General features: G+C 59.2%; 6 protein-coding genes across 6 annotated transcripts; 4 read left to right on the forward strand and 2 right to left on the reverse strand.

Annotated features, from left to right (window-relative positions):
• Nucleotides 1–134: 134 nt before the first annotated feature.
• Nucleotides 135–2090, reverse strand: IUM83_14113 (uncharacterized protein; the record flags this gene model as incomplete). Its single annotated transcript, XM_067938838.1, has 1 exon — nucleotides 135–2090. One exon carries the CDS (start codon nucleotides 2088–2090, stop codon nucleotides 135–137), a length of 1956 nt encoding a protein of 651 aa, XP_067787463.1.
• A 218-nt stretch (nucleotides 2091–2308) lies between these two features.
• IUM83_14114 (putative conserved oligomeric Golgi complex subunit 6) lies at nucleotides 2309–4678 on the reverse strand (the record flags this gene model as incomplete). Its single annotated transcript, XM_067938839.1, has 4 exons — nucleotides 2309–3683; nucleotides 3755–3910; nucleotides 3984–4181; nucleotides 4275–4678. The coding sequence occupies 4 exons, from the start codon at nucleotides 4676–4678 to the stop codon at nucleotides 2309–2311; spliced, it is 2133 nt and encodes a 710-aa protein (XP_067787487.1).
• A 1788-nt stretch (nucleotides 4679–6466) lies between these two features.
• On the forward strand, nucleotides 6467–7333 carry IUM83_14115 (Mitochondrial import inner membrane translocase subunit Tim21; the record flags this gene model as incomplete). The annotated part of the gene is made up of 1 exon (XM_067938840.1): nucleotides 6467–7333. The coding sequence occupies one exon, from the start codon at nucleotides 6467–6469 to the stop codon at nucleotides 7331–7333; it is 867 nt and encodes a 288-aa protein (XP_067787486.1).
• Nucleotides 7334–7984: 651 nt separating this feature from the next.
• On the forward strand, nucleotides 7985–9679 carry IUM83_14116 (alpha subunit; the record flags this gene model as incomplete). Its single annotated transcript, XM_067938841.1, has 1 exon — nucleotides 7985–9679. One exon carries the CDS (start codon nucleotides 7985–7987, stop codon nucleotides 9677–9679), a length of 1695 nt encoding a protein of 564 aa, XP_067787489.1.
• A 3156-nt stretch (nucleotides 9680–12835) lies between these two features.
• Nucleotides 12836–14014, forward strand: IUM83_14117 (uncharacterized protein; the record flags this gene model as incomplete). Its single annotated transcript, XM_067938842.1, has 1 exon — nucleotides 12836–14014. The coding sequence occupies one exon, from the start codon at nucleotides 12836–12838 to the stop codon at nucleotides 14012–14014; it is 1179 nt and encodes a 392-aa protein (XP_067787488.1).
• Nucleotides 14015–14182: 168 nt separating this feature from the next.
• On the forward strand, nucleotides 14183–15034 carry IUM83_14118 (dual specificity protein phosphatase 1-like; the record flags this gene model as incomplete). The annotated part of the gene is made up of 1 exon (XM_067938843.1): nucleotides 14183–15034. The coding sequence occupies one exon, from the start codon at nucleotides 14183–14185 to the stop codon at nucleotides 15032–15034; it is 852 nt and encodes a 283-aa protein (XP_067787490.1).
• Between the last annotated feature and the right edge of the window lie 223 nt (nucleotides 15035–15257).

Raw genomic sequence — 15257 nt, forward strand, 5'->3', positions numbered from 1 at the left:
TCTAACGCAGGTCCTCACAGGTCTTGATCTTATCTTCACGTTAGGTTGTGGATACAACACGCAGGGTTTCAGTACTTAGTACTTCTTTTTGTAGCCTTTTAGAGTTCTTGACATTAGTTAGTACCAGTAGCTTTTTAGAGTTCTTCACGGTTCTGCTCAAGAAGCTCATGAGCATTGCGTAGGAGCTTTTTTGCGTGTGGCACCCGTTTGCGGATAATTCCATGGCCATCTACAAACGTCGCACCGTTCGCCGTACGTGACGAAGCCTCGGAGACCAGAGCACTCAGTCCGAAATAAAGCACCTCCATCTCTCCAGGCCCCTCGCAAATGAGCATCAATTCACGCACGACCCCACCCTCACGATACGTAGCAACCACTACGTGGGACGTGTCTGCAGGTACCTCTCGCTGAGCTGCTCCGTCTTCTGAACCAACTGTCACGCTCAAACGTCGGATGAAACTTGGCTTCTTCGCCAGAGGTGCCTCTGTCGTGAGCTTCTCCACATCAGCAAATGGCATCGCGTTGGCTTTAGTGGTTGTCGACGAGCTCCAACGCAATTCCGACGCGATTGGGTCCAGACGAAAGAGTCGCCACGCGGGTGTCTTGTTCCTGGAGCGCAGCTTCCTCAGCGGCACACCAGCTAGCATCGTCGCTAGGAAATGTGCCAGTCGCAGCGCAGGGTCTTCCACTAAAGCTAATTCTTCAAGTGCCAGTCGGTCGTCACAAATCTGTTGCAATCCTTGAGTGGTGGCACTGTCGGGCACAGCCGACTCAGCTAACAACAACGCGTGCTCAGACCGCAGCAAGAACACGCGGAAGGATCGCTGTATCTTCAAAGCAGCAATGTGACGTGTTTGAAACTCGCGTACCTCCACATACTGACGCACGATATCGAGTCGGTCCTCCAGCGTTCGATGCTTGGCCTTAATAGATGCGTTGTGGCACGCCTCTGGGTCCTCGAGCTTCTGCTGAATACGTGCTCGCCGCATTGCTCTCCTAGCCAGGAACCCGCGCACAAGACGCTGGACCAGAACTGCTAGTGTGGTGAGATCACAGGCAGGGTGACCGTAGATGGACGGTGTTTGGCGTCGAATTGGTGGCCCGCCGCCGTAAATGGTGCGCCAAAACCTCCACGTGCTTCCATTCACGCAGCGATAATGCTGGGCGGCTACCAACCCTTCCTTGGGACGACGAGAGTTCGATTCAGGTGTTGGCTTTTCAAGCAAGTTTTGGTTCGAGATTGGTCCTGGCGGGAGCATGTGCGTCGTGGCAAAGCGCTTCCAGGTGAAGATCCAGTTGGAATCAACGATGAAGAAGATGTTGTCGCCTCCGCTTCTGCTTGATCGAGACAGGATGTCCACCGCTAGTGTTTCTTCTTCGGCTCGAACGCGAGCCATGTCGATCTCGAGAAACGCCATGACTTCCAAGGAGAACACTCCACGCGTAGCTAGCAGCGTCGTTATGCGCTGCAAGTAGCTTGCCAGTCTTTGAGCGCGCTCCGCCGGCGGCATCTTCAATGCGTAGACCCAGTTCCGTTCGGGTAGCTGAGGTAGAACTGGGAGTTTGGTCTCGAGTAAAGAGTGCAACGCTAGGAATTCGCTGTACCTGCGACGCACTACGTGGCGGCGGAGACAGTAGTGCACTCTCAGCACAAAGTTTGTGTACGGGAGGCGGCCTGCTTGCTGCGCTCGTTCCATGGACGCAATGCTCACGTCCAGCATAGCACTAGCTCGCTCGTTCGTTTCATTGCTGTGTCCTTGGGGGTCCAGAGGACGTAAAGTCGGCAGCAAGTGCTCTGCTCGGTATTCAACGCCTGGAAGCAGTGGCAGTGAACACAAGAACCGGTACGCCACTGCTTGGCGCTGAAAGCGCTCGTCTCCGTCGTCAGCGGCGGCATTGGCCTTGGGGTTCGCTGGGTCGACGATAACCGTTAAATCGCTGGTCTCCGCTGGAGGACCCAGCACTCGACTCAGGCAGATACTTCTGAAGCGCGAGACGACCTGATCCTCCGACGCCCCCACTGGGAGCTGCAGCTCGTCGAACGCGCGCGCCGTCGCCTCCTTCACCTTCGCCACCGATAAAACCACCATGAACGCTGGAAGTTCGCAACTGAGACTTACCCAAAGATCTGCGACGATTCGAGTGAGGACTTTGGCCACGCGCGACTAGACATAACGGCTGCGTTTGCTTCAACACGTACACACAGCTCCTTGTCTTGACATTGGCAGATCTAACGTTCATCATGTTCCACTTCAGTTGCAGGCACCACACGCAGCGGCAAAGTCCTACTTCGTCACTCTCGTCGGTTCTACTTGTTCTCACCGTCGAGTTCGAGCACGGTGCGAATCTCCTCGGGCGTGTGCTGCAGCACAACACGGCGGCCCCGCTCGGCCGACGACCAGGACGACGACGACGACGACATCGGCTCGCTGCCTGGGATGTATGCGTTCCTCGCGTCGAACACGAACTCGTAGATGAACGCGTAGGTGCCGGCCAGCGTAGCCGACGTGAGCGCGCGGGCCTTGTCAGCCAGCGCAGGCTGTGCGAGGTTATCGAGCTGAGGGAACATGAGCGTCATCAGCGCCGCGCAGAAGTCGCCCATGACCCGTGTGATCGTCTCTCCGTCGAGGCCTGGCGTGTCGACGGGCGAACTACCCGGCTCCATTGCCACAGCCGCATGACTCTGCTGAAACTGTTGGATGTTCTGCAGCAAGGTAGACACACGGCATCGATCCAGCACACGCCCCGCCTGCAGCTCGCTTAGGTCGCGCAGCCAGCGGTCCAAATCGCGGCCCATTTCCGCGTACCACTTGGTCACCTCAGGGAATCGAGCAAGCGGAGTCTGCAGACAGCTGAAGTTGTTGATGCGAAACACCAACGCGTCCACGGGGTCCAGGCCATTGACACTGCGCTGGCACATGAGCTCAACAGCGGGCAGAACTCCGTCGAACAGAGGCGCCAGATCAGCCTCTTTTTCATGCTCGGGCAGCAACGAGGTTTGGAACACTTCGAGCAGTGCCACGAGACGGTGGGAAACATCGAGCGTGATGTGCGTGGCGGCGAGGCTGGCAGCGTAGTCCTGGGCTGAAGCTGCAACGGCGTCCACGAGCTGCTGGAACTGGCGGCGGAATGCTTCATTTGCAGCTTCGCGGCAGTGGCGAAGAGCACGCGCAACGTCGGCGTGGGCTACAAGCTGGTCGAACTTGTGGTGATAGAAGGCGAGCAGGTGCACCAGCTTGTAGGCGATGACGATACCGTGCGGAGAACTGAGTGTCTGCTCGACACGAACTTGCAGCGGCCTCGAGACGCCGTCGAATGCCCTCCCGACCATGGAAGTGCACACCTCCCCGACAGCACTATCAGGTCCGCCCTGCAAATTCATAGCAGAAAGTGAAGTTTCTACTGATGCTGTGGCGTCGGTCGGCATCTCACTCATAGAAGGCTCCGTCACAGCTGAAGGGCTGAACTCGACGTCGCCATCGAAAAGCACGCGGAAGAACTCGCTCTCCGTGGCAATAGCTTGGTGGACCCACGCCAACATGTCACCGCAGTAGCGCACGGGGTCGTGCGCGTGCATCTCAATAGGTCGAGGGATGCCGTTCGGCCCTCCCACCGTCAATGCCATGATGAAGCAGCGAACAATCAGCGACCGCCGCGACGCCGTCAAGCACTCCTTGCAGTAGCTGCACGAAAACAACCAATGGATATTAGCGTTCCACTCCACCACAGCTTCATCTCACAGCACCGCCCTTACTTGTAAAACTCGGCTCGATCGCTGAGCAGTGCGATCGCGCGATGCAACATGTTGCTGGGCTCGCCGTCCACCTCGGCGCACTTCCTCGCCGTCCACTGGTACAGCCTCTCGAAGCCCGCCTCCTGGTACTTGCCCACGGCATCCAGCAGCTCCAATCTAGAACAAGAAGCACGCCCAGAGCCACATCAGACCCTCTTCCCTCGTCCAAACAGCAGCCTTCGCGGCTCACCCGCAGTTGACCTCGCCGGTGGCCACGAGCTCCTTGCAGTCCGCTTTGACCTGCTGGACCCTCTCCAGCGTGCTGAAGAACGCGTCCATGTCCTCGTCCGCGAGGTTCTCCGCGTACAGCGCGCGCACCTCGTCCTCGGAGAGCTGGTAGCGGTCCAGGAAGGCCTTGGCCTGCTTCCAGTCGCTCTGCACCTTGTCCCTGCCAACATGTTGTACGGTCCAACACGACCGTCCACTTCAACGTCAACTGCGTTCTAAATTTTGAACCGCACTAAAAATAGTCCCAGCCGACCTCTTGGCCGCCAGCGCCGCCGCCTCCGTCTGCACCTGTTGCGTCTCAGTTTTGGTCGAGTCCAGAAATTTGAGCACTTGGTCACATTTGGTGTCCAGCGCGTCCACCTGCCCCGCCAGGCTCGAGACCTGCTCCAGCGTGCGCCCCAGCCCGTCCAGCGCCCGCTGCGCCAGCGCCAGCTGCTGCTGCTCCAGGCTCGAGCGCAGGTTGCGCCGCAGCGCGGCCAGAGTGGGCGCGCCGGAGCCCGCGGACGCCTCCAGCTGCACGAGCGGCGCGCCCGAGGCCGCCCCGTCCGCCACCAGCGTGCGCAGCAGCGCCTTGGTGGCCTCCAGCTCGGCGCGGGAGCCCAGCAGCTTGTGCACGCGCGCCTGCAGCGCCTGCGCCTGCGGGGCCGACGTCGCCATCGTGGTCGGATTCAATACTGTCGGGTGGGATATGCAGGATGGTAGTGCAGATAATTTTTCGAGACTGGATATCCCGTCGAAACGAATCGTACACCCGGAATCCTGGAGAAACTTTTATCCCAAGAACTTATACCTACTCTTCCAAACAGGCGTACACTACTCACAAGAAGGCAACCTAGATTCTTCCGGGATCCTGATGATACTGGTTTTCATATTTCCGCCGATATACAAGTTTGCGCGTAGTGAGAAAGTTTCTGGGTACCTACACGGAAGGATTGGGCTTCAACTTGACCAGCCAATCAGAGGGCTTGACTGCAAGCACAACACGTAGTAGTGTCGATGGAACACCGCAAATGCACCACGCTCGTGTCAGCATTGCCAGCTGTGATCAAGGCGTTTGCTACAGGGCCAGGTTGGGGCGGGTGCCGCATGACAAGACAGAACATACCCTCGTGGGTGGCAGTGCTCACGCACGGAACGCTCACTGGGACACAGTAGACCAATCGCTACATGCCTGGAGTGTCAAAACGGACGCGACGAAAGCAGTTCTAGAAGCCATGGAGCTACAGCAACAAGCAATGTTTCCGTAGCAACAAGCGCTTTCCTGCCTGCGATCCACAGATCAAGCTACCCGTAGCAGCAAAGCGCCTTCTCCGTAGCAACAGATTCCTTTCTTACTACGATCCCTGCGAGTAGTGACGCAGCTTCTCTCTCCTTCACCTCCGCGCCATTCAACCGCGCCAAGCAAGCACACAAGCGTAGTAAGATAGCTGCTGAGAAGCATGGCGCCGCTTCCCACTATTTTCTTTGTCAGCATGCCACGAACGCGCCCCCTCCAATCAGGGTCGCTCGTTGGATGCAGTGGGCAGAGCGTAGTAAGATGCTTCAGAAGGCGATTCGAAAGCTGCCAGCGTAGTAACACACTGTCCAGCCCGCGGGTCGAGCTCTCGATCTTACTACGCGCGGTCGCCCGGTCCCAGTCCAGAAAACGCTACGACACCACGGCGAGTTGCTGTCCCGTTCGCTCCCGCCTTCTTATCCGTCGTTTTGCCGCAGAAGTTGAGTCATCCGTGCTCAGATAGAGCTGGAGCCGCGGTGGCTAGCTCTGCATAGCCGGCTCGAGACTTGCCCCTCGAATGAAGTGATCCCTTCGAAGATGGATCACTTTATGCTCACGACGCAGGGCCTAACAGCGCCTGCCTCACGAGCGCCGAGTCGCGCTAGGCTGTCCACTGACACATTTTCCTCCGTCGCTAACGTTCGTCTCCTTCTCGTCCCGTTCGTCATGGAAGTAGGTACTGGCACCAACTTCAAGGCCGTGGTCCGGACTCCGGAGGTCGGGCGGAACGAGGCTCGCGGCCAAAACCTGCTGTGCTGGCCGTAAGCATGCGCTTCATCTGCTCCTGCTGCTGTGGGACCAGCTTCGAGCGCACCGGCTCGAGGCGCGATCTGCTAGTCTCGGCAAGTCTTCGGGTCTTGGAGGCTTGGGGGCTCGCTTTGTCGAACTGGCCCGGCGCCGCAGAGACACGAGACGCTCGACCATCCGCGGCGACACCGAATTGGCAGTCTGCCGCCTCCGCGACGAGGTGCATGTGCGAGCGGGGAAGCACAGTAGCAGCTTGACGAGAGTCGGTCGCGCGCGAGCTAACGCCGAGCTGCGTCCGCCGCCCCGTTTTTCGTTTTACAGTATTCCGACCACCGCATAGGCACTCGACTCGCTCCGCTCGCTCGAAAGCTTCTCATTCTCGAAAACGCCGCAACGCGCCACTTCCCAGCCAAGCTCAAAACATGGCTCTCGTGGCACCCGCCGACTGCTGCATCCAGGAGCTGCAGTTCGCGCTGGCGAGGGCCAACGCCCAGGTGTTGGCCACCTCCAACGTGGCCGAGAAGCGCGCTATCCGCGCCATGAAGAAGCGTCTGCAGGACCGACTGTACCAGCGCGTGCACCGCGCCAAGCGCGAGCAGAAGCTGCACTCGCTCGAGCACGAGGTGCAGGCACTGCAGAGTAAGATCGCGCGGCTTTACATCGACCTGCACCGCCGCAAGGTCGCGACGGCCAACGCCGAGGCGAGGCGCCGGCAACAAGCGCAGCAGTTCCCGGACGGGTCGCTGCAGGACCACGCCAAGCGCGTCGTCATGCAGTTCTTCCACGTGTACCAGAACGGCTACTCGCTGTCGCTGGCGGCGCTACAGGAGCGCTTCCTGCGCTCCGTGCTGGCCACGGACGTCGAGGGCGTGGATGTGCGCGGGGCCGACGCCTTCGTGCAGCAGTGGCGCCTGTGCGACCAGCACTTCGCGCTCTACATTTTGGAGCCGCAGGTCTGGAAGGCGCAGGAGGTCGGCCACTCCGTCATGGTGGAGGTCGAGGTCATGCTCTACCTGCGCTTCCACCGCCAGACCATCGGCATGCTGTTCCCGAACCTCAAGACCGGCCACGTGGATCCGGAGCTCGTGCTGCCGCTCGTGACGGGCACCACGGCCGTCGCGGCCACCTACACCTTCGTGGTGGAGCGCTCGGGCTACGTGAGCAGTCTGCTGGTCAGTCTGCAGCTGCTGGAGACGCTGCGGCGAGTCCTCGGCTCGCTCGAGGACGTCGTGCGGCTCACGGACGGAAGTCGGATCGCGCTCGGCAGCGGCACCATCACGATCGCGTAGCCAGCCACCATAGTCCTACATGTACATGTCGACCCAACACGAATGAGTTTTATCGTTCCTTCTGTCGTTGCTCACATGGATAGAGCGCTGTGCCTGCAACAAAGTGGCACCGCATCGACTGCATTATGACTTAGGCGCGGCCGGACGCAATTTCCAGGCCTCGGCGCCTGACTCCGAGTTTGTCTTACGCCGCTGGCACAAAGCTGCCCGATGGATGGCTGCCGTCCAGAGAGCTCAACTCTACGGGTTCCGCTCGAGTGGCTGGCAGCGACCACGCGTTGAATGCCCGGAAGGAGCCGGCCGGGCGCTGCGCAGCTACCGAGGTCAAGTGGGGGCAATTCTATGACGGACCGGCCCCGTTTGACCGACCAACGGGCTTCGCTCTCGCCTGTCCTGGCAAACAATGCGCGCGAAAGACAGCGCCGCCAACAGCTGTCGCCGCCACCCAGGAGAAGGCCGCGCAGCGTGACGCCCGACAGTTCTTACCCGCGGCGGCCTGACCTAGCGAGGAATCACGCTGCACTCCACACACCCGGAGGAGGAGTCCTTGCTGCAGAAAGGGTACATGTAGCCATCCCGCGCACTTCAACTTGACCAGAAAATAGTCCGGACTAAAAAGAAGGTACCCATAATAATAGTATCTTTTCCAAGATGGCGGACGTCGTCGAGGCCGGAGCGGACGGCGCCTTCGACGCCTCTTCTTCCTCCTGCTCCTCCTCGTCCCCCTCCGCCCGGGCCGAGGCTCTGCGCCAGCAGGGCAACGCCGCGTTCAAGCTGCGCCAGTTCCGCGAGGCCGAGGCGCTGTACTCGCAGGCGCTGGCCCTGCAGCCGGCCGCGCACGTGCTCTACGGCAACCGCTCGGCCGCCTTCCACCAGCTCGGGGACTTCCGCGCGGCGCTGCAGGACGCGGACCGCGCCGTCCAATTGGCCCCCGACTGGGCCAAGGCGCATCTGCGCCGGGCCGCGGCCTGCGAGTCGCTGCAGCGCTGGGCCGAGGCCGCCGCCGCCTACGAGCAGGTGCTGCGGCTGGCCGACGCGTCCCCCGAGGCCAGGAAGGCGGTCGCCAGGCTGCGCGTAATTAGGGGCAAGAACGCAGTTAAAAAGGGGTTCTTGTCGAGTGAAAACGCAGCCAAAACGGCCTCCATTTACCGGGAGAAGGAGGATCTGGACGACTCCAGACGCTCCTGGAAGCTCATGCTCAAGAAGCTGCTGGACGGCTGCAATAGACGCGGAGTTAACAGCCACGGGCAGAGCGTCGTGCTGGACGACGGGGTTTTCGCCAAGCTGCTGAGCGAGGACGAGTTCCAGAGACTCATTTACCCAGGTATCCCCAAGGAGCAGCTGGCCCACGCGCCCAGGAACCTGCAGACGCTGCTGGAGGACCCCTGGTACGAGCAGGAGCTGCTGGCCGTCATGCCCAAGGTGCAGGCCAAGGCAGCCAGCGTGCTGAGGAACGTCAAGAAGAGGGGCGCCGAGCAGGGAGACGTCATGGACCCGGCCACGGAACGCATGCTCATGCCGCAGGTGCTGCAGGAGGCCTTTGGCCGCGAGGTGTTGGCCATGGTGCATCGCGTCAACTTCCAGAAACACGTCAAGCTGGCCAACGACGCGAAGCTGCTGGCCGACCCGAACTCGGACTTCGCCACGTGGGACCAGCTGGACGACGAGTTCCTGGACGAGTTGCTGGTGGAGAAGAGCGACGTGCAAGGTGCCGCGGTCTTGGACGAGTTCATGGGTGACGAGTGGACCCAGTTGCTCCTCAACGACGTGTTCCGGATGGCCAAGAATGGGCTGTTGATGACTACAGCATCGAATGTCGACGCCAAGCACGTGCTGAGCCGCAGAAGCGCAGGGAACCAGACAGAGACCTTGCCAGGTGCAAAACTCCGCTTCGTCGAGCATAAGGACTGCACGGCGGAGTATCCGGCGCTGGCCGAGTTGATCGAAAAGCTGCACGCACTACCCTATGAGATTAACAAGAAGCGGCCGGATAAGGCCAGGCTGTGCGCGCAATTCGTGCACTGTACTGCAGTGCAGCAGCTTCCAGGTGCGCATCATCAGCCCCTGCGGTTGGATTGTGGATCGGGCGACAAGGACAACGGGTTCAAGTTGACGTGCGTCTACTTTTTCAACGCGATTGGCTCACAGGATGTGGAGCGGGAGCAAACGACGTTAAACCTGCGAACAAGCCTAGCTGAGACCGCTCCCGTGCGGCAGATCGCTCCGAAACCTGACCGCCTGGTTGTCTTCAAAAGTCAAACTGTCCTGAACGAGATCACGGCAGTTCCTGAAGGCCAAGACCTGTTTTACATCACGTTCTGGATCCATGGTCAGGGTCTGCAATAGAGCATCGAGCCGAAGGTAATATACATGTGTTCTATTAGCCTCGGTTCACTGTTTATCGCCTTCGATCAGGTCCACTCGAGAGAAGTAAATCCGCATCAAAGGAAACCGGAGCTAGGTGGAGTTTCGGGCGGGTTGGAGCGTGGTTCTTGTGCATTCGCATTGCCGACTCCGTTGACATGTGAGATGCGGTCGAATGGCTTCCTGTCGTCGATGTAGACGGTGACACTCGAAGCATGAGCGATTTCACCAAGTCGGCGGTTGAATCTGTCGTCGGAGTTGCGCTTTCCACCTGAGGACGCTCCTGGTGCCGCAATAGCTTGTTGTCTGGCCGACTGTTGTGCAATGACGGCAAAATTGTGCTGGCGACGACCACCGGCATCTCGTCCTTCACCGCATTCGAAGACGATACTTGGTTTGAGCTCTTCCGCGGACCATTACTATGCCGAACGATTGGGTTTCCCTTTGCAAGTGTCCCTGGTACCATCGCCCTCGTGGGTAGATAGATCATCGCCACCGGAGGTCTCAACGTAGCACTACCACAGCGTTTCTTCTTCAACGCGAGCGCTGTGGGCCCAAGCAGCAGCTTCTTAGTTGACGTTGGCTCTGACGATACCATTGACATGTCGACTGTGCACGAGTGAGTTTCTTGCCAACATTTCTGGCAGTTGACGGTGAAGCATGACGAGCACCAAAGCACCGCGCCTCGAATGGAACAGGAGCAACAAACGAGAACCTCGTCATTCTCCTCAGCTGCATTTTTCTCGGGTGCTGTATCATTCCCATCGGTAGTCGAATGTTTTTCCACATGAACCTCAGGCTGATCACCTACTTCTCCGATGGGGACTTCATCAAATCCAGTTCCTGCGCTTGTGGGGAGAGCCGAGTGAGACCGCTCTAGCATTTCGGCGAGATCAGCGAATTTATTCCATTCGTCTTGACTGGAGGAAGCGCTGCCACGAGACACCTGGGCGTTCGGGGTGGAGACCCTATCGACCATCTTGCCTTCACTGATGAATTTCCAGGACTTGTGCAGCTGAATTTTGCGGCGAATATTTTCAACGTGCGTGACACGAGCCTCTTCCAAGGGAAGTTGATGCGCGAGCATGTGTTGACTCGCTGAAGCTTCCAAAGCTTTTCGTACTCGCTCGGCTGTAACCAGAGCTCTAGTTGGCGGTGGATCGGGGTCCTCTGACGGCTGTATCAGTCGAGGAGTGATCCCCGCTTTCCACCCCATGAAGACGGGCTGAATTTCGTTGAGCTCTTTCAATCGCCGAGGACATTCTGGTGGTACTGGTGTATCTTTACGCCATCGACGGGGTACCGTTGTCACGAGACTTTGGACAACGGTGTCGAGCGCTGCCACGTATTCATCAACCGAATTGTCTAGATTGAAGTGGTGGAGAGCAGGCTGGATTGCGCCTTGAATCACGACGTCGCAGAATGACTCGAACTCTACCCCTTCATCATTTGTATACCAGAACGACAGGTGCGTGGCTGCTGACGGTGTCAACGATATTCCGACCGTCTTGCACAGCTTCACCATTGTCATGCTGCACTCAAATGGAGACCTGGTCTGGGAAGCAGATGTGCTTGCTGCAGTGTCGGGAGAGGTGTCTGGTGATTGTTGTTCACTGGGGGAGCTAGTCGAACGATGCGAAATGAGAGACCAGAGCGCAGCAAACCGCCCAAAGATGGTAGCTCGGTTCTTCGGCGAGTCCGGGATCTCGGTACCAAATAGCGGCGTGGGTGTCGCCGGTCGTGAGGCATAACTCGTTGTCGGCCGCGACCGAGTTGACTTTAATCGTTCCAGCGATACCCGTCCTAGCAATGGCTTTGGTGTCGTGCTTGTCCTAGCGGTTGGATGGTTCACTTGCGCCACGAGATCAAGATTTAGTATCTCGATTGGCTTCTGCCGCAGCACTTGCATGAGCGGTTTCGAAGAATCCTTGTTCGTGCTCTCGTTGTTGACATAGAGATAGTCATCCCACGGGTTCGGTCGAGGAGATGCCATCGCAGGAGTTGATCGTCGACTTTTTCTAGACTTGGACCGTTGTTCATCCAGAGGATCCAAAGAGTTTTGGTTCGACTGTGGAATAGCCGATTCGTCTCGCAGTAGTCGATCAGTGTCAAAGTCTCCCCACTCATTTACATCGGCTGAGCGCGGTCGGTCTTCAGGGGGTACACCGGTATTCCGCGCAGTCTTCTTTTGCAACGCTAAGAGCTTCTTTTTGCGTTGTCGCGTCACAAAACTGCTGCCTGGCGGAGGAGAATCAGCACCGGCAGACGTATACGGTCGTGGGAGATCTTCATAGATACTATCACCCTCAAATCCGCTCAAACTTGCGGCTGCCGAGTGCACTTTGCGCGCAGGAATTCCCGTCAGAGTGACGGTACTAGAAACAGAAGCTGGCGTGTCGTCTTCATGGCTAGCTCGCTCAGCACCCCTCTCCGTAAATTTTAGGGCTTCAAAGTTGAATTCGCCACTGCTCAGGGCTTGATTGTCGTCATCGGATTCAAGAAGATCATCATGGAGCAGCGACTCCATCGCTTACGAGTCGACTTGACAAAATGCTGAGCTGAAGCAAGAATGGAGTTGTCGAACAAACCTAAAAACACCACATTCGCCTCATCAACTCGCTAAGTTTAGGGGGACACAAGAGTTCCTTGTCCCTCGTCGTCGCAGCACACCTCACAGTCTGACGAGTGTCTTTCTCGTGATCACGCGAGGTAGCAAAGGACATGAGCTCGGACGCATTATCACCGCGACATCGAGAAAGCCCATTGACCCGCAGAAGTCGAGATATCACGCCACCGACCAACAACTGTCTGGAAGTTCAATGGCGGTTCCTCAAGCACAAGAACCCCAAGCCACCGCAATTCAGGTCGGCTCAACGAAAGACACTGCTTGTCGATCCAATAAGTCCACAAGGGCACAATGCCAACTCTTCCCACACGCCCAGGGCGCACCTCGATGCAGCACCAACACACGGTTCTCCTTCCCGATTGATTCACATGTTTGAAGCCCAAGACGTTGAAAGAGAGGACCCAAACAGCGCGAGTGTGGCGCAGTCTTCAGCGCAACAGAGTCACCTCCCCGGGAGTCCGTGCGCAAGTCGCACGTTAAATGACCTCATGGGCGAAACGCAGCGACAAGCGATGCTGGATCGAATTCTGGCCGACATGGAGTACTTGGCAGTGGAGCCGACGTATTCACGGCTCGGACAGCCTGACAGCGAGAGGAACTCGAAGGTCAACTCCCCACGAAACCCGCAACGCATCAAAGGACACAAGCCTTCCATTCTCGAGACTGCTCTGAAGAACGAGCCCAACTCGCCATACAACCGCCTCCAGTCGAAGCAGCGCAAGTTCAGTGCACTGTGGTCGCTTGCCAGTCAAGACGGGTATTCCGATGATGTGGACGACGATGACGACGACGATGATGAAGATGAAGATGAAAGCTTGATCAGCGATGGAGCTCTTCATGATGCGGAAAAAGCTCACGACAGGAAGCGGCGGCAGCGCCGCAAAGTGCAGCAGTTTAACCAGGAGGACGAGGACCCGCGCATCTTCTGGCAGCAGACAACCGGCGCAAGGTCCGCCGCGGACGTACCGGAGCGTCTGCTATCAATGTCTCCCTCCCCTCCTCGACGTATGAGGTCCGCTCACATCGTACTCGGTCGACGGTCGCACACGCCGCACCAACTCCTCGCTTCGTCAAGTGGCAACGACGACCGCCAACGCAGCCGCAACAACCTCGCCCCCACCTCCACCACGAACGATCCACCACCTCCCAACACCAAGTTGTCACCAAGACGGCGACGACGCCACCACTTGCGCATTCCCGCCGCTGCGCCTTCACCTGGAGGATGCAGCAGCAACGCAGCACAAGTCTCGCCCTCAAAAACTCACTACGGAGCTTGGTACGTCCCGCAGTCGCAGTGGTGGAATATGCACCAAATGGAGCAGCAGAACATGTCGGACAAACTGCCGCCGTCTACCACCGACGCACACGACGAACCGCATTGCCACGGCGCGGGCACGTCGCCAACGCAGCGTCAGCACAAACCGGCGCTGCCCCCCGCAGCATTGTCACCTCGCACCGTCGAGAGCACCTCGTTGTCTGCTGCCAAGCCCACGCTCCAGGCGCTGCGAGGGTCGCACCACACACCCAGCAGCAGGATTCCGTCCGCCAGCTCGCGCAGCAGCGCCGCACCGACCTCGGCGCCCGGGCCGCTTGAGCTCCAAGTGGCGGGCATTCCGCAGTCCTACATCGGCCGCGAGTACCGGGCGTACATCCTCAGCACCGGCACAACCGTGCCGCAGTATCTGCAGTAGCAGGTACATGTACTGTTGACGTTGAAGTGCATGGATGATTGGCATCCGCCTAGTAGCATGTAGTACATGCACAGGAAATGCGAGCTCCATGTCCTTGTGTCGAAAGCCCCGCGGTCTGCAGACTGCAGACCATTGACGGCTCGCAACGGCCCAAGATATTGCAGCGCCATGGAGCAGACGCCGGATACAAGTACCGAGCGCCATGAGGCGGAGGCGCGCATGCTCAACCTGCGCTTCTGCATCGCGTACTGGGAGCTGGCGCTGTTGCTCCCCGCAGTCGACGGCGAGGACGACCCGGGCTGGAGGCGGCGCGTGTTCCGCGAGGAGCTGTTGGGCTTCCACCAGCTCGTCGTCAACGGCGTCACGCACGGCGACGTCATGACCCACGCGCGCGAAAGCCTCCGCCTGGCGTGGCAGGACTGCAGCCACGACGAGGAAGACGCCGTCGCCGACGAGAACTGGGCGCGCGTTGCGCCGGAGGACGCGCGCGTCGGCCTCGTGAACGACCTGCAGCTCGTGGCGCCTGGCGTCTGGATCGGGTCTGCAGACACGCTGGCGTTCGTGGAGCTGCTGGCCGAGCGGGACATCCAGCACCGCGTGTACTGCACCACGACGCAGCAGGAGACGCGGCTCACCTCCAGTGAAGACGGCGGCGTCGTGGAGCTCTTCGACCTCCCGCGGCAGCAGTTCGAGGACGTCATGGCCTGCGCCGACGGCGTCGAGCAGCTCTCGACGTTGTCGTCCTCCTCCTGCAAGGCGATCACGCGCATCGCGTCCTCGCTCAGCGCCCTCATCGGCACCAACTCGAAGGCCGAAGCCCCGCGCAGACCGGGCCACGGCGGCGTCTTGCTGTACTGCGACAGCGGCATCTCCACGTCCATCGCCATGTGCGCCGCGCTGCTCATGACTCGGTACGAGCTGCCGCTGGCGCTCGCCATGGAGCTGCTCCGCGCCGCGCGCCGCGACATCTCGCCGTCCAGGCACCTGCGCCTGCAGCTCGAGCTCTCGGGCGTGTCATGAATAAATTATGGTATGATATTCGCAACAGGCTGGCCAGCTACTAGCTACTAGAGCCCCCGTTTAACTACATCCACGCCGCTTCATCATCTCTCGTGAGTCCTGTACATGCTGTTCTGTTGATACTCCGGCCCTGGAATCCGTCGGGCGGGTGGGTGTCGAGAGGAGGCGAGAGGCAGCGCACTGCTTGGCCTCTCGGGTTCCCTCCCCTCTCTGTCTCTGTCTG

Source organism: Phytophthora cinnamomi (genome assembly GCF_018691715.1).
Source record: "Phytophthora cinnamomi strain GKB4 chromosome Unknown Contig60, whole genome shotgun sequence".
NCBI classification, from domain to species: domain Eukaryota; phylum Oomycota; class Peronosporomycetes; order Peronosporales; family Peronosporaceae; genus Phytophthora; species Phytophthora cinnamomi.